The sequence below is a fragment of the Triticum urartu genome, chromosome 5A (assembly GCF_056163025.1).
Source record: "Triticum urartu cultivar PI428250 chromosome 5A, HENAU_Tu73, whole genome shotgun sequence".
Classification (NCBI taxonomy): domain Eukaryota; kingdom Viridiplantae; phylum Streptophyta; class Magnoliopsida; order Poales; family Poaceae; genus Triticum; species Triticum urartu.
In genome coordinates this window covers 11,666,626-11,690,049 of record NC_141877.1, presented here as the reverse complement: position 1 = coordinate 11,690,049, position 23,424 = coordinate 11,666,626, and the positions used below count along the sequence as shown (strand labels likewise).

The 23,424-nt window shown below is 47.4% G+C and overlaps 2 protein-coding genes and 1 pseudogene across 2 annotated transcripts; all 3 read right to left on the bottom strand.

Annotated features, from left to right (window-relative positions):
- Positions 1-3,421: 3,421 nt before the first annotated feature.
- On the bottom strand, positions 3,422-5,037 carry LOC125506885 (uncharacterized). The gene has a single exon (XM_048671599.2). It carries the CDS (start codon positions 4,581-4,583, stop codon positions 3,921-3,923), a length of 663 nt encoding a protein of 220 aa, XP_048527556.1. The 5' UTR covers positions 4,584-5,037; the 3' UTR covers positions 3,422-3,920.
- Positions 5,038-5,496: 459 nt separating this feature from the next.
- LOC147967463 (uncharacterized) lies at positions 5,497-9,437 on the bottom strand (annotated as a pseudogene).
- Positions 9,438-17,345: 7,908 nt separating this feature from the next.
- On the bottom strand, positions 17,346-18,020 carry LOC125555423 (uncharacterized). Its single transcript, XM_048718387.2, has one exon. The coding sequence runs from the start codon at positions 17,903-17,905 to the stop codon at positions 17,492-17,494; it is 414 nt and encodes a 137-aa protein (XP_048574344.2). The 5' UTR covers positions 17,906-18,020; the 3' UTR covers positions 17,346-17,491.
- Between the last annotated feature and the right edge of the window lie 5,404 nt (positions 18,021-23,424).

Here is a 23,424-nt window from a genome sequence, read left to right as displayed (position 1 = left end):
ACTGGCTCGATTCAGTAGGAGGGAAAAGGATTGTCATTTGGAAGCGAGTGTGTGCTCCGATGGCCTGGGGGTAGTGTAAGCCTTTCAGGAGTTTTTGTACTGTTCTTAGCGGTGTGCAAGTGTATTAGCTGGTGGTTATTCTTCTGCTCGAGGTGTTTAGCAGCTCGTCCTTGTACTTTGTACCTTTTCCCCTCACTATAATGCAAAGGCAGAGCTCCTGCTGTTCTCGTAGAAAGAAAAAAAAAACACCTACGCACACTGCCTGCTTTGTCACTCTAAAGCGTGTGACTGCTGGCAACTAGTGCTGCCGATGTTCAGACTCCAAAATGCTGGTGAAAAGCTCTCAGCAGGTTACAGGTGCCAGGCCAACTTTTGGGTCGAAAACCTCTGGGCGGTGGCCTCATGTTTCACAGTTTCAGAGCAAGAAATGACCAAGAAATGAAATTCCCAAAGGTAAATAGTACTAGTAGTATGTTGCATGCACTTGGTTTGCTGCTGCAGGGCATTGTCTCCTCACCATCAACTCATTTCATTTTCTTGTCTTGTCTTTGCACTCAGCTTTGTTTGCCATCAGCAGCTTGTGATTGATTGTCTCCTGCATCCACAGACCACAGGCCACAGCTGCTGTTCGGCTACTGCCAGATCTGGGATGGCCAGCTCAATCGCATGCATGCATGCATGCATAGGGAATGATCTTTTCCTTGTCTTTTTAAAAAAGACTACTGCACATATATATTTTCTCCAAGGACCGACTGAAAGTCAGGTACCTAAAAATACATCGAGGGTCAGTCACTTCTTTCCTGTCCATCGGATCTTCATCAAACGGCTCACACGTCGTCTTTCACCTCCCAACCTTCTTCCCCCCACGATCTGATCCGGCTCTTTTCTGCAGCCGCCAGCCTACTCCACCCCATCTGCCTGCCTCCACCCCTCGCGGCCGGCAGGCACCGCCACGCACCGTCTCACCGCCCCACCCTCCCCTCAACCTCCCCCCACCGTTGTTGCTAGCCACCGCCCCGACTATCGCTCTAGCCCCTGCATCACCCATGAACAGCTTCGGCGATCCCCTACACTCCTCGACGACTAAGATAGATACTGGGGTTGGGGCTTCTCCTAAGATAGATGGTGGGGCTGGTTCTTCTCCAGCAAGGTTGCTTCTTCTCCGGCGACGTACAAGGAAGAAGGAAGGAAGAGGTAACTGACGCAGCAAAAAAAATTAGGTGCCTGATAATTAGCAAAACCGTTTCTCCAAATATTTTTACTTCACACGCACTTGACACCTGCATTTCTGTTACCACCTTCTCTGTTCATAAGTTGAGCTAACATATACATAGTTCGATTTACAGAGTTAATCTCTTGTGCAGCCTTGGTGTCTGCTTGGCGCGCAAAGTGTGTGATCTTATTGAGTTTTTACAGGGGAGTAATTCTCTCGTGTGTTAACAAAAATGCAGGGCTCTCTCGTGTTAAATTTCTCAGCCTTGAACAAATATTCATTAAATTCTATTAGTTTTTCAGACTAATTCTCGTGTTAAAAGTGCAGCTTGCCATAAACTGTGAAGAATATCCTAAAAAAATAAAAAAAATAAACTGTGAACAAGAGTACCTATTTTTTTTTGAGAAAGTGAACAAGAGCACCCACACATCATCAGTAACCTGGACCGCGTATAGACCTCCAAGGCCTTACTGGATGAGTTCGTTTGTGGGCCGAAGAGAGAAGCCCTGCAAGAAGGCCTTTTCTCTCAGCACAAAATTCGTCGATGGGGACAGGGTTAGTTGAATTTTATTAATTTGTTTCTTTACGTTTCTTGTGGACGTGGTAATTACTATTTCACTGTCAATAAAGCTATACAACCATTCGCAAAAAAAGAAGTGAAAAAAAAAGTACACAACTACAATGTTCTTTCTCAGAAAATGCGGTGAAAGTGCCATAAGCAAAATGAGCTCGGAGAAATAACACGAAAGAGACCATGATTCGTAAAGGCACTGGAGAGACGTAAACCAGCATGTGGTTACCTCGGCCTTTTTTTTCTTTTCTCTTGGTGATGTCTCGACAATGACTCGCTGTGCATTCATAGAGATGAGTGTGTGCACGCGTGCGTTTTCACCAACATAAAAAAATGACAAACATGTGTATATATAGAGCTGCCATGGGGTGTATGTATGGGAGGAAGTGTCGACACTCGACATAATTATGGTGCATCGCTTTCACATACACGCTTTCTCTATCACTCAATATCACAATGGGAGGGGGGGGGGGGGGGGGGAAGAATGATGAGACAATTAGGGCAGGCATATATGCAATTCCTCCACCAACTTTCGGTTATTGAAAATCATGAAAAAAGAGGGCAACTATATAGAAGTTACCTGAATTTTGTTGAACTGGCAGTCGATTTTGAGCTTGTGTGCTTTTCTTCTTCTTCTTCCCCGTGTCAAGCACCCTCCAGCACCTGCCTAACCCCCGGCCCTAGACACTAGTGCTCAGCCGTCGATGCCTCGTGCCATCTCGCCACACAACCTTGCCCAAGTTGCCCCCTCTGTGATGTCATTGGCTCATCGCCGTCCCGACCACCCTCCTAACTCCCCATCACTCAGTAGCCCACCCTGAACCCCGAACCGTCAACCCTCTGCGTCGCCTCCACCCGCGATATCACGGCTAGCTGCGTTGTTGCTGGCTCGGCTCGTTCTTGGTTATCCCTCACCAGGTACGTCGTGACCTCCTTGTATGCGGCTCGGTGCTCTGCCCCTCACCTTCATCTCTCCAAAAATCTATTGACGCTAGAATCATTTCCAGGAAACTTTCAAATAGCAATTGTAAGAATAATAACCAACTGCAATAGGTTTTTCTTATGGGTGACGCCCCGGAAAAGGTGGTGAAAATTCCACCAATGGAATCAGCTCAGAAAACACACACAAAAGAGACGGCGGTTGGTAAAGGCATTAGAGATACGTAAATTACCAATTTCTCAAAAAAAAAAGACTTTCGTAGAGGTTTTTCTTATGGCTGGTGTAATTACTGTTTCACATCATGCATCATTCCACAACGTTCTTCGCAAAAAGAGTGGCGAAAGTGCCATCAATGAAAGAGTCAGCTTGGAAAAAGCAACACAAAAGAGACAGTGGTTCGTCAAAGACACTAGAGACGTAAAATGATTTCCCCCAAAAAAGGAGATGTAAACCGCAATGACTACCTCGCGGTCTTTGCTTTCGACGACGACTCGCCACCACCACCACTAGAAACAGACATATAGATGAGCATATATAAAGCCGCCACGGGCGTATGTACCCATAGGAGAATCAACCGATACTCAACAAAATTAATATATGGCGCATCGCTTTCATACATATACACACACACTTTCTTTCGCACACACACAAAGGAAGGGAGGGGGAGAAGAATGATGAGACAATGAGGAGAAGCATATGTGCAACTCTTCCACCAACTTTCGGCCGGTGAGCAAGAAATTATATTTAGAGAGACATGAATGAGGGTGACAGGTGCCAAACATGAGGAATAAGAAGGACACAAAGAGAGACGATGGATACATCCATCCAGTAATCGGCCAACAGATCGATAGCAAAGCTGAAGCACTAGCTACTAAATCACAGAGACAATAATTGAGATCCAGCGGAGGGAGTCGAAGCATCTCATGCTCGCTGGATCGATCCTGGCCGTCCATTTCCAATCGGAGGGAGCGCAGAAATCGGCGATGTTCGATCAAGCAGCAAGTACGTACGTTTTAATTTCGGTACCATTTTCCATCCATAATTTCTTGCTTTTATATATCATCAAGGATCATGCATAATAGCATCTTATGGGTTGTGATTAATAGCAGCCCGTCGTACGTACGTTCGTCGTTCGTTCGTTCAATCTTGCAGCAGGTCAAAAAACATCTTCTCGTGCGCCCGCGCCGTGCCATGCGCTACCGGATCAGCGAGGCGAGCGCCTGCATGTCCAGGGCGCCGCCGGAGGCCGACGCGGCGGCGTATAGCTGCCTGAGGGCGAGGGCCTGGCGTGCTGCGGCGAGACGCTGGCCCAGAGCCTGGCCCTGGGCGCGGAGGCGGGCGTTGGCGAGCGTGATGAGCCCCGCGCGCGCCCTGGCGACCCGGAGCTTCTCGGCGAGGTGCCGGTTCCCGGCCCGGAGCGTGGCGGCCGCGGCGCGCTGCTCCTCGAGGTGCCGCTGCTTGCGCGCGCGCGACCGGCGCGCCGACTCGCGGTTGGACACCTTGCGGCGGAGCCTCCGCTCCCTGTCGCCGTCGTCCCCGGCGACGGCAACTGCCCCCGCTGATCCCGACGACGTGCCCTCCTCCGGCGACGACGTGGTCATGGGAAGATCCGGCGACAGCGCACCTGGGGTCAGCAGGCCGCCCTCCGACGGTGACGACGTGGCCATGGGTACTTCCAGCGGCGACGGTGCAGCGGGGCTCAGCAGGCCCTCCTCCGGCGACGACGTGAGCATGGGAAGAAGATCCGGCGACGACGACGGAGCCGGCACGGGGGACGTCTGCGTCGGCGGCGCGTCCAGGCCGGAGGCGAGGAAGGCGAGGAAGGCCTCGAAGTCGTGGTCGACGTCCGAGAGGGCCATGGCAGTGCACTAGCAGTTCGCTAGGGGTGGGCAGGGGCAGAAGCGTCACAGCGTAACCTGGAGTGTGCTGTGCGAGTGGCGGGAGAGGGAAAAGGGAGGGAGACAAGTGTAGGAGGGCCCTATTTATAGCCCGTTCCGGACGGCCCGTGGCGGGCTGCCACATTGGGCCCACTTCCATTATTTTTCTTCTCGTGGACGTCCCGCGTGGGCCCACACGCGCCTCGGTAGCGAGTGCCCACTGACGATGAAGCTTTTTTCTTTTTAGAAAAGAAAAAAAAAGTCGTGTCGATGATGGTGGTGCGTTGTCGATCGATCTCGACGTCGAGGTACCAAATGTTTTGCTGCATATAATTTATTTATTATATTGCAGCTCGATGGTCACAAGGTTAAATACTCTGACAACAACGTAGTTTGCCTGCTGTGAACCAGCTAGCTCGACTGAGACTGCCTTTTGATTTGTTAATTAATTACCTCACATCACTTGAGATTCTTTTCTTCCGGCCTTGTAGCACTTCGCTTTAATTAGCTAACCATGTAATTTCATATCTAGGTTGGTCAACCGGGATATATGGAGACATGTAATTTCATGGGTTAATTCTTGCAGAAGTCCCCATGGATCAATTAGCTAACGGAATATGTGACTGGCACACCACCGCTGTTTTGCTAAACTACCGAACGATTCTGTTTGATTGCTTTTCTTTTTTGAGAGAAGGCCATCATGGCAAGCTTTATTGAATTATAGAACACTTACATCGTCCACGAGCTTACTGACAATGACATCAGGTGGCTCGTTTAACTAACTGAGATTCGACTTATTACAAAAGGAGAAGTTAGCTAGCACATGCGCCGCTTGATTACAAGAACGAATACAATGCTTAAAAATGACCTTTCCAATTGACGTACTAATATCAACTCATTCCGCGAACAGAGCCGCAGCTTCATCCCACCATCTTTCTTGGCCATTGCAGAAGTTAATTACCTGAAGAGAATCTGATTCCGCTTCAATCTGATTTAGTCCTAGAGAGTTGGCAAAGAATAGCCCATCCCTCATAGCCATCGCCTCCATTGTAATCGCATCCGCCGCCACCGGTACAAAATTGCATTGCGCGGCAATGAAGTTTCCATGAATATCCCTCATAACAGCCGCAGTTGCCCCACTCCCTTCATCTGGAAAAAAAGGCTGCATCAACATTTAGTTTTGTATATCCTGGGTCCGGCTTACACCATTTAGTCTCTGGCATTACATGTGAACTTGTCAATGCATTCTGGAAATTTGAAGCAATCGATAGAATGGATATGGGCCATCTCCAGGAAGGTGGCACCGGCTCATCATGTGTCATTCGCCTACGTATCCACCACAAGTACCATGCTCCCACCATTAGTGCTTGTTTGAAGTTGACATTAGAATGTACCATCAGTAGATCATCCGGAAGGGTTAAAAGATGTTCGAATATAATCAAGCCCGACCTATCCACTGGTACAACATCTTCCACCAGTTGCAACATCCCAAGACGCATCCACACTTCCTTTGCATGCACACATAGAAATAAAAGATTCCTAATATCCTCAGCACCTTGATGGCATATCGGGCACGCCCCATTAGAACCAATATGTCTGTTTGTTAGGATTGCTTTTAGCGGAACGATTCCTCGCAGAACCCTCCACCCAAAAATCTGAATTCTACGTGGGACTTGCACTTTCCAAAGTGTATTCCACACTGCCAAAGGCGTTGAACCACCAGCCCTTTCCATCATATTTGCAAGTGCCCTATAAGTGTGCATCCATTGCAAATGCTACGCAGTTTTCACTGAAAAAATTCCGGTGCGATTAGGTTGCCAGGCAATGAAATCCTCAAATGCGTGTGTGTTGAGCGGGATCTGAAGTATTCTTCTAACATCACAGGGTAGAAAAGGCTCTGTAATAGCTGTTCATCCCACTCCCCGGTCACCGGATCAATGAGTTCACAAACTCTTGTAATAATTGATTGGCCTCTCGGTGTAATTACCTTCATATCTGAGCTTGAAGGTATCCAAGGATCCCTCCATATATTTACCTCCTCACCAGTACCAATCCTCCATATGTAACCTTTCTTGAATGTACCAAGGTCCTTTAAAATACTTTGCCATGTAAATGATGACCCCTTCTTTGGGGTAGCATCCAAAAGAGTTCCATTGGGGTAGTATTTAGCTTTCAGTACTTTTGCAACCAAGGAATCTGGATTAGTGATGAGCCTCCAGCATTGCTTAGCAAGCATAGCTAAGTTGAATGAATATAAATCACGAAATCCCATATCTCCCTCATTTTTTGGAATACATAGCTTCCACCACGCCATCCAATGCATTTTCCTGTGATCTTCATCATCACCCCACCAAAATTGTGCAATAATATCTGTGATTTCTTTGCAAATTCCTTTTGGAAGACTAAAAACTGACATGGCAAAAACTAGAATGGCCTGTGCCACAGACTTTAATAAAATCTCTTTACCTCCAATTGATAGTTGTTTCTCCATCCAACCTATCAATCTTGCTTTAATTCTGTCAACGAAATGCCTGAAACAGTCACTTTTGTCAGCTCCCACAATTGCTGGCAACCCAAGATACTTGTCAGATAATGCTTCTGTGTCAATATGAAGAATTTGACTAATTTCTGCTTTTGAAACAACTGAGGTGTTGGGACTGAAGAAAATGCTAGACTTGGCCAAACTCACCCTTTGTCCTAAACTTGCACAATAGGTATCCAATACGTTTTGTAAGGAAGTTGCATTCATGACATCTACTCTCATGAGAATTAGAGAATCATCAGCAAATAAAAGGTGTGAAACTGACGGTGCATTTCTGCACACTCTAATCCCATCTATGCCACCAACTTCTTCTTCAAACGTCAACATACTGGACAACCCTTCCGCACAAAGAAGGAACAAATAAGGGGAGAGGGGGTCCCCTTGCCGAATCCCCCTAGTAGGGGTAAAAGTCTCAGTCTCCTGGGAGTTGAATCTGACCTTATATCTGACAGAAGATACACAGGCCATTATCATGTCTATCCAACCAGTATCAAAACCAAGTTTTTCCATCATAGCTCTCGAGATATCCACTCAACCCGGTCATAGGCCTTATGCATATCCAATTTCACTGCACATAGCCCCCTGCAACCTTCTCTTGAGTTTTTTATCTTATGGACACACTCATATGCTATTAGTACATTATCAGTAATTAAACATCCCGGAACAAATGCACTTTGAGTGGGGGAGATAATGTCTGGTAGAATACCTTTCAGTCTAGTAGCCAACATCTTTGAGATAATTTTGTACATCACATTACATAGACTGATAGGTCTATATTGTGTAATTTGTTCAGGCGAGTCTACCTTGGGAATGAGTACAATGGACGTATCATTCCACTCTGCCGGGATCTGCCTTGTATTGATCGCAAACAACACCTCCTGGGAAATCTCATTACCAATAATATGCCAGAACTTCTTAAAAAATATAGCATGGAGACCATCAGGGCCAGGCGCCTTGAGATCTCCTATACTGTGCACAGCCTTACGTACATCATCATGGGTATACGGGGCTAATAACATTTCATTCATTTGCTCAGTAACTTTCGTTTGCACATTTTGCAGAACAGCAGGGTCAACATGGTTTACTTCTGAAGCAAAGAGGTTACAGAAATAATTCTGGACATGTATGTTGAGTGCTGATGTACCTTCAATCACATTCCCTTGGTCATCATTTAATTTTTTTATCAAGTTCTTCTTACGCCTCGCCGAAGCAAATGCTTGGAAGAAACCCGTGTTCCGATCCCCATGCTTGAGCCATCCTGCTCTAGATCGCTGCATGACATGTATCTCCTCGAGTTCTAGCAGAAACCCGATTAGCTCAGACAGTTCTTTTCTTTTCGATTCACTTTCATCATTCATAGGGCCAGACATAATTTTCTCGAGCTCTCTTTGTGCTTTCCGAAGTCTCTTTTTGGGCTTCTTCAAAACTCTCTGATCCCAATCATGGAACTAATCGTGCATGCGATTTAGTTTTTCATAGACCGTATTTTGTCCCGCAGCCGCGCTTGCCGAGTCCCACGCCTCCTGGACAACATCCAAGAATGATTATTCACGCAGCCACCTCGCCTCAAATTTCTTGCTTGTTGCACCATTGGCCGCCACTCCTGAGTAATACTCTGTGTCCACACACAAGGGTCTATGATCTGAATGATTATAGTTTAAATTTTGTAATGCAGCATGAGGATAAAGAGTGGACCATGCATCATTAACCAAGCCCCTAACCAGTCGTTCTCTAATCCTGCCTCGAAACCACATGAATTGGTCTCCCACATATCCCATGTCCCTCAACTCGCAATCCTCAATGGCTGCCTGAAAGGTGTGCATATACTGGTGTGGTCTTGGATTACCACCTTCTTTCTCATGTAGGAATTGTATTTCATTCAAATCCCCAATCAGAAGCCATGGTAATGTATTATTATGATGCAATCTTCTCATTCTCTCCCATGTTCTATGCTTGTGTTCCCAACGGAATTCACCATACATGCCGGTTAATCTCCATTCGTTATTCTGTTCATCCGTCACTCTAACATCAATGAACATAGGATCAAGTTCCATGCGCTGCACTTTTATTTCTTTCCTCCACAATAACATCAATCCACCTTTCCTTCCATCTCCAGCACATACCAATTTCTGACCCATTCTCAATCTCCTCCTCAAACACTCTGCCGGATAGCTTTCTAAGTGTGTCTCCGACAAAAACATCACATCTGGGTTGCTGCTTCGCTGGACATCCAACAAAGCACGAACCGCCGGGGCGTTACCAAGCCCCCGGCAGTTCCAACATAACAGTTTCATGCACCTCCCTCTGATCGCTAGCGGGATTCCCTTCCATAGTATTTCATCTGCTCGCTAGTCACGCCCACCTTCCTCTAATTGTCAGCAGCTTTTTTTCAAAAGCAGGTGGTTATAAATTCAACGACAAAAAATGCGCACGCTGTGACTTGAACTCAGAGCATCTACAACCGGACTTGCAAATCCGCTTCATATACCTCTGCGGACGCGCCCGGACATGTCCGTGGACGGAGCCGGGCCACCCCTCATATGTGGCAGCCACACACCTCAAATTCAAACTCTCAAATTGATGCAAATCCATGCACACCAATCAAACACATCAATGTCGGACATAAATAACAAATGTTGGTGGCAAAATTACATATTTCAAACTTCTACTTCCATAAAATTGCTTCTTCAAAATAACTGCTTCATGAATTTGCCTTCAAACTTCTCCAAAAACCAAAACTACCTTGGGTCAACAGGTTCTTCCAACACAACTGCCTTGGCTTCCCGAATAAGCCTCACAAACCCTTCTACCATTGGAGAATCATACGCGAATAAGGCTCACAACCCCTTATACCATTGGAGAATCATAAACGACCAACTCCCCCCCCCCCCCCCGGTGCAAAATCCCATTTGCCTGTACTCGCAATGGCACATCCACCTTCTTCTGGCTCGAAGCTTGGCTTCTTTCGACACCACTCGAAGATACTTACCCACACCTCTTCTCCCACTCCACTTCACCCTCTGTCCTGGTTTCTCATGTCATGCATAATGGTTTACTCGCTACTCTATGAAACCACCTAACCAATGTTGCTTCTATACAGTTTACTTATGTTTTGTCTTTGTTGCAGGATGTCATTGCCAACGACGTGCCCAAGGACAGGTTCCTCACCCACGGATCCTCGCTCTCCTCGAGGTGCGCCTACTTGCCGCTCTCCTCCGACCACGAGATCTATCTCAACGCGGGGCACATCTAGAGCTCCAACGCACCTATCAAGGTCAAGATCTTTAGCTGGCTTCTCTATTGTGATAGTTGATCACGCTGACGACATCGCAAGACCATCTCCTCGGATTTGGCCTGCCCCCGGGGCGACATCACACTGCAGGACGCGACGCACCTCGCCATCCTTTGCCCATGTGTGGCACAGGTCTGGCTCCTCTTCGTGTTGCCACCCCTCCCTCCATCGACCTAGTTTAGGATACTCCTATGTCGGTTGGTCTCGATATCAACATTTGGCCCACCGTCTCCCTTGCCATTCTCTAGAAGTGGTGGGGCTCCAGGAATGCTCGTGTCTTTCACAACGAGCTCCACTCACCCTAGACACTCTCTGTAACATCATCTCAGACTTTACGCTTCGGACCTTCAGGTTTAAGGACCCCGTTAGTAGGGAGGCGTCTGTGTCTTGGCACCTTTACATCTCCTCTCACTGTAATCCTTGATGTAACTCTCCCTATTGGCCTTTGAGTAGTATATTCAGGTCGACATCCTCTACCCACCCCAAGTGGCTGTTCGAAAAAAAACATAGTTCAAACATAAAATTATTTTAAGTGCACAATTCAAATATTAGCTCTTTGGTTTTTATTGTTGGCCCACATATATTTCACAAGATCACTAAGTAGTTGCACGTGCGCCTGATGATCTCAAAGGTTTTCATGCATTTGTAGGAAATTTCATAAGCAGATCCACATCTTGTTATTCTGGAATGTGGACTTGTTCTCTAGGCATCTCAAAATCATTGTTTTGGGCTACCCATCACCCTCATCCTCGATAATCATATTGGGCAAAATGACACAACATGTCATCAATTGCCACAAAGTCTTTGATTCCCACATCATTGCAGCTCCATGAACAATTCCCAATGAGCTTGGAGCACTTCAAATGCCCTCTCCACATCCTTATTAGCAGCCTCTTGCATTGTTGCAAAGTGACTTTTTTTCCTTGGGGATCAGATATGGTGTTCACAAACGCCGTCCATTGAGGATAAATACCATTGACAAGATAGTACTCCATGTTGTAGTTGCGGATGCTGACAGTGTAGTTACATGATGGCAATTCCCCATTACAAAGTCTTCTAAAAATGGGAGATCACTGAAGCACATTGATGTCATTGCGAGAACCAGAACAAAGAATGTGTGCCAAATCCACAATTTATGTGATGTCACTTCTTCCAATATGATGGTGGCCTCTTTGATGTGACCTTGGCACATCCCGCGCAAACCTTTGGGGTAGTTCTTCCATTGCCAATGCATGCAATCAATTGACCCGAGCATACCAGAAATCCTCTTGCCTTTCCAATAGCCAATAACTTTTTTGTATCCTGCACATTTGGTTCTCTCAGATACTTTGGTCCAAAAATCTACACCACGACACGGGCAAACTTGACAATGATCTTCAGGCAAGTGATCTCCCCCATTCGGACCATCTCACGAACGACATCGATGGCGGTACGATGTGCAAGCATCGTCAGAGCAGTCGTACATTTCTGCTTAGCAAAGAATGATAGTTGTCCGTAACAATCCCTGGTGAGTTCGAAGTGGGGATCGTGTGCCTCCAGTCTCCCCACCACATGCAAGAGCAATGGTTTGCGCATATGGAACCATTGACGAAACCATGGTTCATTAGGGAAAGTTGGGTTGGGAGGAAAGTAGTAATTATAGATTACACGTGCACGATAGACCCTATACCAGTTCAGAACTCTTCTCCATTTGATCAAGCCTTTGAAGTTGAGAATGTGCTCCACCTCCTAGTTCCTAAGCATGCTCGGTGCGGGCGACATCTGCAACCATGCCAACAGATTTTGTACTCGGCATTGGTTCAGTTGCCGCAGCGGCGTTTTCTTTGAAGCCATTAGGAGGGCAATGGAGGTATTTCATTATGCTAGGGCTGGCGGTAGTCGTCCCCTCGAATGGCGACAATAGCATCTTGTACAGAGGGTTTGAGCATTGTGAAGCGGGGTGTGTGGAAGATGGTTGATTGTCATGTTCCTCCTCTTCAATGATGCCGCTACGGGCAGCCATGTTGGATCCAACGGGCATCGGGATAATCTCTGGCTGACGTGACACAACATTTTGGTTCTATTGCATTCAGCGGATCGCTTCTTCGCCCCGAAAAGCAGCGTCGGCAGCGCTGGTGCTCCTTTGGATTTGGGCATGTGACAACTGCCTCTTCCTTCAGATCGCGTCGACGGGGCGGCAGGGGCGGAGCCAGGGGGACGAGCAGGGGCCTGCCCCCCCCCCCCCCCCCCCAACGATCAACAATTTTAGTAGAAGATACTAGTAATTATCAACGAGATTCGATCAATATACGTACTCGGCCCCCCCTATACTCGAATCCTGGCTCCGCCACTGCGGGGCGGAGATCGATGTTGGGTGACGATCAACATGGCGATACGGAAACATCGACAAGAACCATATTGTAAATTTTCCTTTTTTTTGGAACCTTCTTCCTGGAAATCTTAGGGACACCTGGCTTTCTTGATGTTGCCCATAGATTCCCCATGGTTAATCGAACACTTGGTAATTTCATGTAAAAATAGTTACTTTATTTCTGGTGGAAAACTAGACCTTGGAATTAGCTACGTAGGAGTAGAATAGAGTTCATCGACCATCCTTTACTTTGGTCAGCATAGTGTAGAAAGCAAAACTTTGGAATGGTCGACGAAGATCGAGCAAGGTGTAGGTCGATGGAGAGCGACGTGCATATGCATGCATGGCTTTCCAAGGAATTTCGAATGACAATACCAACCTACCCCAGTCCCCCACCCACACAAGGCTATAGCTACACCTTGCCAGCGTAGCTACCTCTAAACCTTAATCACTAAGGCATGAGCAGTGCCCAAATCTAACGCCTTGATCGATGTATCACCTGTCTAAGTCATACTATATACGTTCAACGAAATTAAGGTGAGGTGACCTAGGTATGAACAGATCACAAATGAATGAATTTTCTGATTTGTTTTCCACGAGGTGGACAGAGAACAACGACAACTAATACTACTATACTAACCTCAATTAACTGGCTTAATTTTTTGATCAGTTTTTTTTAATTTTTTGTGCATACGTATGCATATACGTGTCGAAGAAACGGACTGGCCAATAATAGTCGGGCAAGATAACGAGTTGATTCCAGGTCCACTGAAAGGTACGGGGCGACCACGAAAAGACGGCGACGTATATATTCTGGCTTTAACTAACTATAATAATCAATGGATCTATGCAATGCAACGCAACGCAAAAAAGAAAAGTAGATATTCTCATCTAGATGGAATGAGCTCAGCCAGCCACTGGAACAGCATATACCAAAGCTCGATCAGGTCACCATCATCACCCGTATATAATGCATGCATCGACCGATCGCTTCTAGGCGGAATACCTTGACAATTCCAACGACGTAATAACATAGTATAATATTGAGCAATTAGCTTTCATAATTTCATAGAAATATATGGAAGAAGCCACTGACATGCATGCATATATGCGCAAGAAAATTAGCCGAACCTCTAGGAATTTCTTCTCGCGGTATATATGTTTTTATAAATTTGGAATAGTTTATACAAAGTTAGAACGTAAAGAACCACGACAAGTGAGAGCATATATGTGCAAGTTAATTATCGAATGAACTACTAGAAGCTAACTGGCCAGTTCTTTTTTTATGTCAGAGCAGCGGAGCCTTCGAGAACAAGGAAGCTAGCACTGTACTTGGATCGACCTTCTGTTGCACTGTACATGAAGGAAGCATGCGAGTCCTACTCTACTATTTTTGGCCTCGAAAGTCGAAAGCTAAGCATACGTGCTGCCACTACGTGTGATCTACCATTAGCTAATCCCAGTACTAAAGCTGCGTGCTTTAGGCTAAAGCAGAACAGGTAGGGTGCAACATTTTCTTCTGTTCCGACGAGTGGGTGGCACGCACGGCTCGCACCATCCATCCATTGCCAGAGGTCGACCCAGCGCCACTACTCACCACAAATATCATCGTCCACTCTTTTGTGCTAGCTAATTGATTATATGTATGGAAATGAAAGTTGATTGATTAGCTAGCTACTTAAACAGTAAGAAGTACGTGGTTAATTTGCTTACCCAAGTCCAGTAGTAATCAGTTTAGCATGAAATTGATTTTAGAATGATCATATTTCTAGTCCTATAGCTAGGAATTAGTTAAGTTGGTTAGTGGACAGATGCATGAATCTTACTACAGGGGATGGTAGGAGCTAGGGATTAGTTATGTTAGTTAATGGACAGATGGCGTGCATGTGCATCCATGCAGCTTCAAAGCCTAGCTAGCTATGTAGCCAGTAGACATACAGATCGATTGGTGTCTGGTCTGCGTCTGGATCATGGTGGGCATTTGCATTTGGGCAGCCACATGGGCGTGCCTCGAGATTTTCGGAAAAGGCGGTAATGCAGGCATGCACCACGCACAGCTTTAATCTGGGGCTTTTGAGAATCTAAGGATTTTTCAGAATCTAAGTTCCTTGTTTGGTGCCAGGTGTCAAGCAGCCAGCAGTTAGTTTCTACCTTAGCTGAAATGCCTGGATCTTGTCAGATTTGTGGAGCATCCTTTTGCCCATCCTTTTTACTATTCTAGCTTGATGGGTTTGTCCATTGCATGCGTGGATCTATCTGCTTTTTCGTGTGGAAAACCGACGATGTACATCGAAATCGCAAGAAAAATGAAATGATTTGACGTATGCTGCTAAATGGGAGAAAGGAGGTGTTAGCTAGTCACTTGCCCGGAAAATTGGAGAAATCTGTTGGGCAGGTTTTCTAGCCATCGGATCTACATCCGACATCCTGGAATCATTCCGTTCACATCACCCCAAACCCATCCTCACCCTCCCTTCCCATGTCGCCAATGTCTTCTCCTCCGCCGATTTTTGTGTTTTCCGTGCATCCCTCCCCATCTTCCTCGGCTGCACCAACATAGACCTCCGACCTCACACATCGATTTACGGTTAGCAGCCTTGCCCTGCGCCAATGTCTCCTAGCCAGCGGTTGTACATCTGATGTCCCAGAATCATTCCGATCACATCACCCCAAGCCCATTCTCACCCTCCCTTCCCATGTCGCTGATGTCTTCTCCTCTGCCGATTTCAGTGTTTTCCGTGCATCCCTCCCCATCTTCCTCGGCCCCATGTCCAAGAATTAAAAAAAGCTCAGCCGTGAGAGGGAGTATTGAAATATATTGTATGTCTCTCTTCGTCAGTTTAGACTTTTGGAGTAAATGGATGAAGCATAAATTCAATATGCATCTCAACGTATATGGGTCGCCGTCGCCTTTGCATTCATCTTTTTGGCAACTAGAATCACGAATATAATCTCATGGCTAGAAATTCGAGTGAGATTATTTTTTTCCGGCCGCCTCATAATTCATTTCAAACATGCTACATATAAAAATGGGCTTGGCCTTTTTGGAAATGGGATAGCTTTTGGTTTCTCTAGAGATCATGAAATGCTTAAAATGCAACATGTTTTCTGATTGAAGTGCACAAGATAGCAGATAAGCTTATAAATGGAATCAGGTGCATTTTGCATAGTGCATTTTTTGTTGCTGGTTAAGGTGGACAGGTGTGTGGAGGTGAGGCAATGAGATCGTTCACAAAGCTAACCAGATCAAAGAGGAGGCTCACATGCATGGCATTTGCAGAAACTGATCAAGTGGTTGGCTAAAGGGGCTAAAAAGTGACTACACACTCATTAATTTGTGAGTCTTTTTTATTACTATTTTCCGAGATTTCTGTGGAGCATAATTTTATCTCCTCTCTGAAGATTAATACAGTGGATTTTTTGGCGGAGATTAATACAGTGGATAGATTCACTGAAGCTAATATAAGGCACTCTAGATCTCACTAATGGGCCCTTCTTAAGCTGAATCATTTTCTGGGTTTACTGTGGGCCTGAGCTGTCCAGTCAACTGGGCCTCGTTTCGAGGTGTCATCCGTCCAAATCCATTACTTGCATGGAATCAGGGGAGGGCTTTTAGTTGAAGTCAGGGGGGAAAAGTTTCAGTCAGGGGTAAAAAGAACTTGAAACCAGGGTAGCCGAAATCCGCAACCCCTTCCCATAAGTCTAGCATTTTTGCCTAACGAGTAGTAGCTCAATAATCTTGCTTAAAAATGTCTCCATGAAAAAACATAGCTTTTTAATTATGTTGAGATGGGAATCATACCATGTATAGAAAAATAAAAGAAGAAAGTTTGGAACAAATTCCTCGGATATATGGACTTATTTTTTTTCCGAAAAGAGGGTAACACCCCCTGACTCTACATCGATCGGTGCATACAACTCTCAAATTATTTCTGGACTTATAAATTAGAGTAACATATATTTATTTGTTCTTTGTTATGCTGAGATAAGAATCATACCATGCACAGGAAAATAAAAAGAAGAAAGTTTAGAACAAATTCCTTGGATATATTTTCGAAAAGGGGCGCTTTATTACTTATGAAAGTATTACACACCCTGCCTCTGCATAACTAAGATGCACACAGTCAAACAATGTCCTCTCACACAAATAAAAAATAAAAAGGCAAAATACAAAGAAACATGTAGAATTCCTCAGATATGTGGGCTTCATTTCTTTCTTTATTTTCCAAAAAGAGGGTAACACCCCCTGACTCTACATCCATCGGTGCGCACAACTCTCGGATTATTTATGGACTTACATTAGACTGACATATAGTTATACGCTCCTTGATTTGAAGTTCATGCACGTTGTGTGCAATATGGTCACATCTATTTACTAGATAACTTAAACAAAAATCAGAGCCACGCTACCTACATGTGAAATTAGCAGCTCATTCTCGGCGACGGTAGTGGTTGCTCGGTGCTCTAAAAGCTTGATGTAAGTTTTATTATGTTTGAGGTGTTTTTTTTACTTCTTATGAGCTTTGGTAATAAATCTGAATGTTTACCGCAAAAAAGAAAGAACATCAAGATTGATCATATACAGAACCCCGTGCATGGTCTCACTCTCTCGACAAGTTCATACAATCTTAATGATGCCATACAATCTGCACACGCGCATATATCAGCGAGAACTTCGTTAGAATACCAACTAAGAACTACAGTAGCTAATTGATGCTCTCGCAGCACCCAAAGCCACCATGGCCGCCCCTCCGGCCCTTCCCCGCGCCGGCCTTCCTCTTGCTCTTCTTCCTCGCCGTGGAAGAACGGTCGGAACTGCCGCCGTTGCCCATGAGCGGCGCGGCCTCCGTAGAGCTGTTGCTGCAGTCGGAGAGATCGTCGGTCGTGCGGACCTCCACGCAGGCGCACCGCTCTAGGGATGCGAAGAAGGCCGCGGCGATGCTGCCGCCCACGACTCCGGCCGCACGGCCCAGCGGCCGCCCGCACCCCTGGGCCGCCGGTGCTGAGGCGTGATCCAGGCCCCTGGAGCGCTGCTCGGCGCCGCGGCGGCAGGCGAAGGGGGCGCACCGCGACGAGGATGCGGATGCTGCGAGGGGTGGCATCTTATCAACCATATGCATGGAGTGCAGCGCGCGAGCTTAATTAGTTTGATTCTTGCGCGCCTTTATACACCCAGCAAAGCATGGTCAGTGCAGTGCAGTGATGCTATTATTCTTGGCGCCAAGTCTTGAAGCTTCAGTCCCTGCGCGGCTTTATTTCTTTGTACGATTACCGAATTTGTCCTTGGCTTCTTTACCGAAATGCTCCACTAGCTAATGGACGACATCTCCTGATCCTAACGTACGTATGAAAACTTAACCAAGTGTCTCTTTTGAACACCACAATTTGATGGCACGGCAATTACGTTTTCTTGTTCACTCGCCACAGGCATCTGAAAACACGCTGCCCGTCCAGGACCAGCGACGGAAAGAGCCCAGATTCACAAACCCCTCGCGTATTTGAACGAGACCAACTGGTAAAAGCGCCTCACAGCAACCTGTTAGGCCCCCACAACAGAGAGAAACACTCACACCTTCACCCGGTGACCGGCCGAGCCTACACGGCGCACACGGACCAAACAACCCGCACCCAGGGGATGGCAGCGGGCCGCAGACGAACCGACCCCGGGAGCGTGGCCACCCCACGCACCGAGTGGGAGGTTGTTGGAGAGGCTGGCTTTCGGTTCTGTGTAACCTTGATCAGCATGCGGTCATGCGGTCATCTCATGCTCCTTAACGCACTGTCCCAATAATGTATGGGTGTAAAGTAGCACAACATGAGCATATCATTGATATTGTATTTTGCAGACAATTTTAAAAAATATACTCCTTCATATGGTTCATCTGACCTTTTGATTGCATTTCTTGGCTGCAATTGGTCTTTGCACCAAAGGATGGATGGATATGAGTCCGAACTACCTAAGCTTTGTGATGTTTATGCGTGGATACGTCTGCTCGATCGAACGGCCGGAAGCGCACCAGGCAGGCGTCGATCGAGGGCACGCACGAATTGGACGGTGCGAAAGGCATCCACAAGCGAGCATGTTTCCAGCCGACAGGCACCCCAACATCCTGCCAGAAAAGTAGAAGTTAACGAGGAGCAGCAGTTGAACATCTCCATGAAAGGCACAACAAAAGGACAACAACACAAACATATAACGAAACTGCAATACAGCTACAACATCACATTGGTGTTTGTTATCATCACACGATGCAACATTTAGACTCGGAGCCTGACGACAGTCGCTCGGTCCTTGATCGGCGGCAAAGAAGTGGAAATACCGAGCATGTCTCCAGCGAACCTAATATCGGAGTGGGCTCGCATGGGAAAGGCCAGCGCCGCGCCCTCTCCGGGATCAAAGATCCGCCTCCAGAAGAGCTAGTCCAGTGAAGCACCACAATCTCGCTGGGTATTGGCCTTGATCCATCTACCTGCATCTCGTTGATCACCTCGGTGGTTTACTCCGCCAGGAAGCACATCCCAACTCCCAAGCCAATTGAGTTACCTCTCTTGTGCCTTCTACATCGCGTCGAGCTGACCCTCCAAGAGCTCATCCCGAGCATCGTGAACAACATGCATCCAAGAGGACATCACCTTCCTCAACCGCTCTGCCCACTGTATGGCCTTGGCATGTTGGCAGACTCATTCCTTTTCCACGGGAGAGATCCCCTCTAACAAATCTGGCTTCGTCATCTACATGGAACATAGCAAAAATCAATATATCACACACATACACACGCATATACATGCACACACCACACTGCATTATTAATGGAAAACATATTCTCAAAAACACATGAAAAAAACACATAGGATATGAACACTCGCTCGGCATAACACTCAATGACGTGCAAACCCTACATAAGGCGCACTCGATAACCCAGTCTAGCAGCCCACGCATCTGACCAGACGTGTACGTACATCTACCACTGCAGCCGATCGATGGACGTGCAAGTCGCACCACTGCACACCACTATCTTAACAATCAGATTTCTGCGTCTCAGCAACCTAGGCACCTGTCGAAATGTCCACTATATTTAATGCAGCATACGATGAGATGCGACACAAAGGTACGACACTAGTACACGCCGCCTTTTGGACCAACTAAAAGCCTCCAAACACAAGATTCGTTTCCCGTGCCTTGGATGCCTCATCAACGGCCACAAATATCACACTGTTACGAATCGGCATGAACCAGTTTTTACTGCCCTTTTGCCGTCGAAGAGACCAAACGTAGTCGGCCGCCGCAAACAGGCAGTGTCTGTCATTGAGACCAACCCAACATGGGCCATCTATCTTTAGCCGACAATGTTAGAAGAAAGAGAGGGATTTGGTGTAGTATGATGGAATAACTTGTTGTATTGCTTGAGCCTCATAGGCATATATATATATATATATATATATATATATATATATATATATATATATATATATATATATATATATATATATATATATATATATGATCATCTTGGAGCACAAGATAAGGTAGAATAATATCCTACGCTATCCTAGCTTTCTTAATAATCACGATACTCAATATTTCCCGCAGTTACAACGATAGCGACGCAGATGGTGAAACTGAAGAATAATCCGAAGGTAAGCCGGCGGACCCCCCCCCCCCCCCCCCAGCCGTAACTGTCGATGCATCGCGGAAGTCGTGCCTAGAGTGGAAACCGACGAGTTTGCTCAAACAAGGCGGTAGCCCTTTGTGCCGTTTGTCGAGGTAGCCGAGAGCGTAGGGTAGTGTAGCCGTGGTTGATGTAGCCGTGCGTGGGACGTCGTGGTCGATGTCGAATCAGGATGGACGATGTCGAGTACTCAACAAAAAAGACCGCTAGACGGCAAAGTTGACCAGCCAGCTTGTCATGAATAAGCAACGCTGGCCATGGCGACTAGTGCGCGTGTGCGCGCTGCACGTGGCAGTCACCATGGCGGGCGGGCGTGTGTAGTGTAAGGGTGCGCGCGTGTGTGCATGCGGCGCACCGAACCAGGTTCATGCCGTTGGCGAATCGGGCGGAGTGCTCACACTGGTTTGTTGTGGGCTCGGTGCGTCGTGCGCGTGTGGGAGTGCGTCCAGAGCGGGACCGAACCATGCACAGGCATGGGTGGAGGCGTGGGGTCGTGGCCTAGCGCTGGCCCAGGTATAAAATCACCGCGGTGATTGTTGTAATGGCACGGGGTGTGGAGCTTGAGCTCTGGAAAAGCTGTTCGAGCAGCGGGCGTTCGTGCGCCGAAAAAACCACTGTGTCGGCCGTGCCCTCTCTTCCTTCTTCCTCCTTTGGTTTGAGCCAACAAGAGAGAGTGAGAGCGATGGGAGGTTGAGCTAGGGAAAGGTTTCGTCGCCAACAATTGGCATAAGAGCTAGGGTTCCGAGGAGCTCGCCGGCAATGTCGATCGTCCCGGACGCAGGCGGCGCGGGGAGCTCGCTGTCCCTGCAGTGCTTGATGTTCACCGATGAGAACTACGGCATGTGGGCAATCGAGGACGCAGGCGGCGCAGGGCCTCTGGGACGCGGTGGCTCTGGCGGACGCCGCGGCGGTTGACGCAAAGAAGGACAAGACGGAGAGGGCGTACCTGCTTGGGATGCTTGCCGAGGACATCCTGCTGCAGGTATAGTCGAGGAAGACGACGGCCGAGGTAGGAAACATTGAGACGAAACATTGCCGGCCGCCGCGAACAGGCTTTGTCTCTCATTGAGACGAACCTGGCATAGGCCATCTATATTTAGCCTATAAGATAACTGGACGGCCAAAGTTGACCAGCCAGCTATCCTCAGAGAGATGGTTCCCGGAGCTCCACACACCGACATTAACGATCCATCAACTCGCCATCACACGGCCAAGATGCTCAACGACATTGTACCATGCACTCTTGTAGCCCGTACAGTCGACTGATAGCCGCAAGGAAAGACCACTAGCAAGGGGAGCGCTAGCGTGCCAGGCTTATCACACCACCCGGGTAAGATCAAAGCGAACATGATTCCATGCGACTGTCGGACCTAGGCGGGAAGGTAGCAAACCCACATCAGCAACCTCGTCAGAGCTAAGCGGGACGCTAGGCGGGAAGGCATTCGAGCTAAGCCCACCCAGAGGCAGAGGCCAAAACCATTACTGGCATACACGGCGCCACCTCGTCAAGACATTATACATGAAAATTCTAACAGATGCCTGCCGTGACACGCACCAACCCCTCATCGCCGTCGGAAAACTCACCATCACAGTTCCCCTAGGAGAGGAGGGTACTACGACCGCAACATCCGCCCATACCTTTCCCAGACGAGACCAGAGACAGTCGTCGGCCGCCCTCGGCCACCCGCCGTCCTCGCATACTTTGAGTGTGTGATGGAAATGGAAGCAGCTGAAGGCTACAACAGTTACAAAGCTATTCCCTCCATTTCTAAATATTTGTCTTTCTAGATATTTCAATAAGTGACTACATACAGAGCAAGATAAGTGAATCTACACTCTAAAATATGTCTACATACATCCTTATGTGGTAGCCATTTGAAATGTCTAGAAAGACAATTATTTAGGAACGGAGGGAGTACTTACAAACCGAGGAACAGCCCATAGCTAGGACCCACCCAAAATACCATAGCAGTTGCGATCTCGCGCGATACCGCACGACCCCTTGTGCCCCCTCTGCCAGCAGACCCCGGAAACGGCCGTCCACCTCATCGCAAACTGCACATTCTCGGCTTGGGTTTGGGAGAAGACGGCGAGCTCTCTGGGACCTCCATATGCAGGCAACCGGGCATCTCCGAGATCGCTTTCGAAGGCAGGTGGCCTCACTGCCAAAGTTAGATAGACCCACCTGGCGGGCATCGTGCCTCCTGGTCGCATGGTCCACTCCAGAATCCTAGATGAGGCACGGTGTTGGCTGCACGCTGGGCTAAAGCCAATGTCCAAGTTTTTTGATCCGCCTTGAGTGTGTCAAAGCTGGTCTGTATAAGTTGGTCGCCGGTGCCTAACCCTGTCTATGTAACCACCAGCTACTCTATGTTTCTTCTTCATCAATGACTTTTTTGTCAAAAAAATGCGAAAAAAATACAACAGCAGCAGAAACAAAATGTGTTTTTACCTCGAACAGCATTCTGAAGGGTATACCTAGGCAATCTTGTAAGTGCAAAATCACGGCGCAATTTGCAAAGATATGAGAATTGAAAAGCTCGTATAACCATGGAAGGAAAATGCAAAATCACCGACAACGAGGGAAAATAGATCCTGGAAGGCCGCCGCCGCCTGGGTCCCACAAAGGACACCGTCGTCGTGTCGTGGGTGCGCACAACCGGTGCCTTGCCCGCTTTATAGCCACCGTCGTCCCCCGACCCAAAAAGCAACCCTAATACGTGCTTCATGGAAGTGGAGGCCACGCTTCCCCTCCGGCTAAAGCATATCCCTTCGGTGACACTCCGATGAGCGGCTTAGCGGATATAGGTGAGATATGGGGGGAGCTAAGGCTACTCTTGCCCTTTCCACTAAAGCATATCCGTCTGGGGCTCATGGTAGCTCGATGAGCGGGTTGCTGGACATAGGAAAGACATGTCGTGGGAGTGAAGATCCACCACGGCCAGCTGTAGACTAATTTTACCCTAATC

What these genes read in the sequence shown, in the direction of transcription:
- LOC125506885 (XM_048671599.2), bottom strand. Translation starts at nt 4,583, where the DNA reads ATGGCCCTCTCGGACGTCGACCACGACTTCGAGGCCTTCCTCGCCTTC.
- LOC125555423 (XM_048718387.2), bottom strand. Translation starts at nt 17,905, where the DNA reads ATGCATATGGTTGATAAGATGCCACCCCTCGCAGCATCCGCATCCTCG.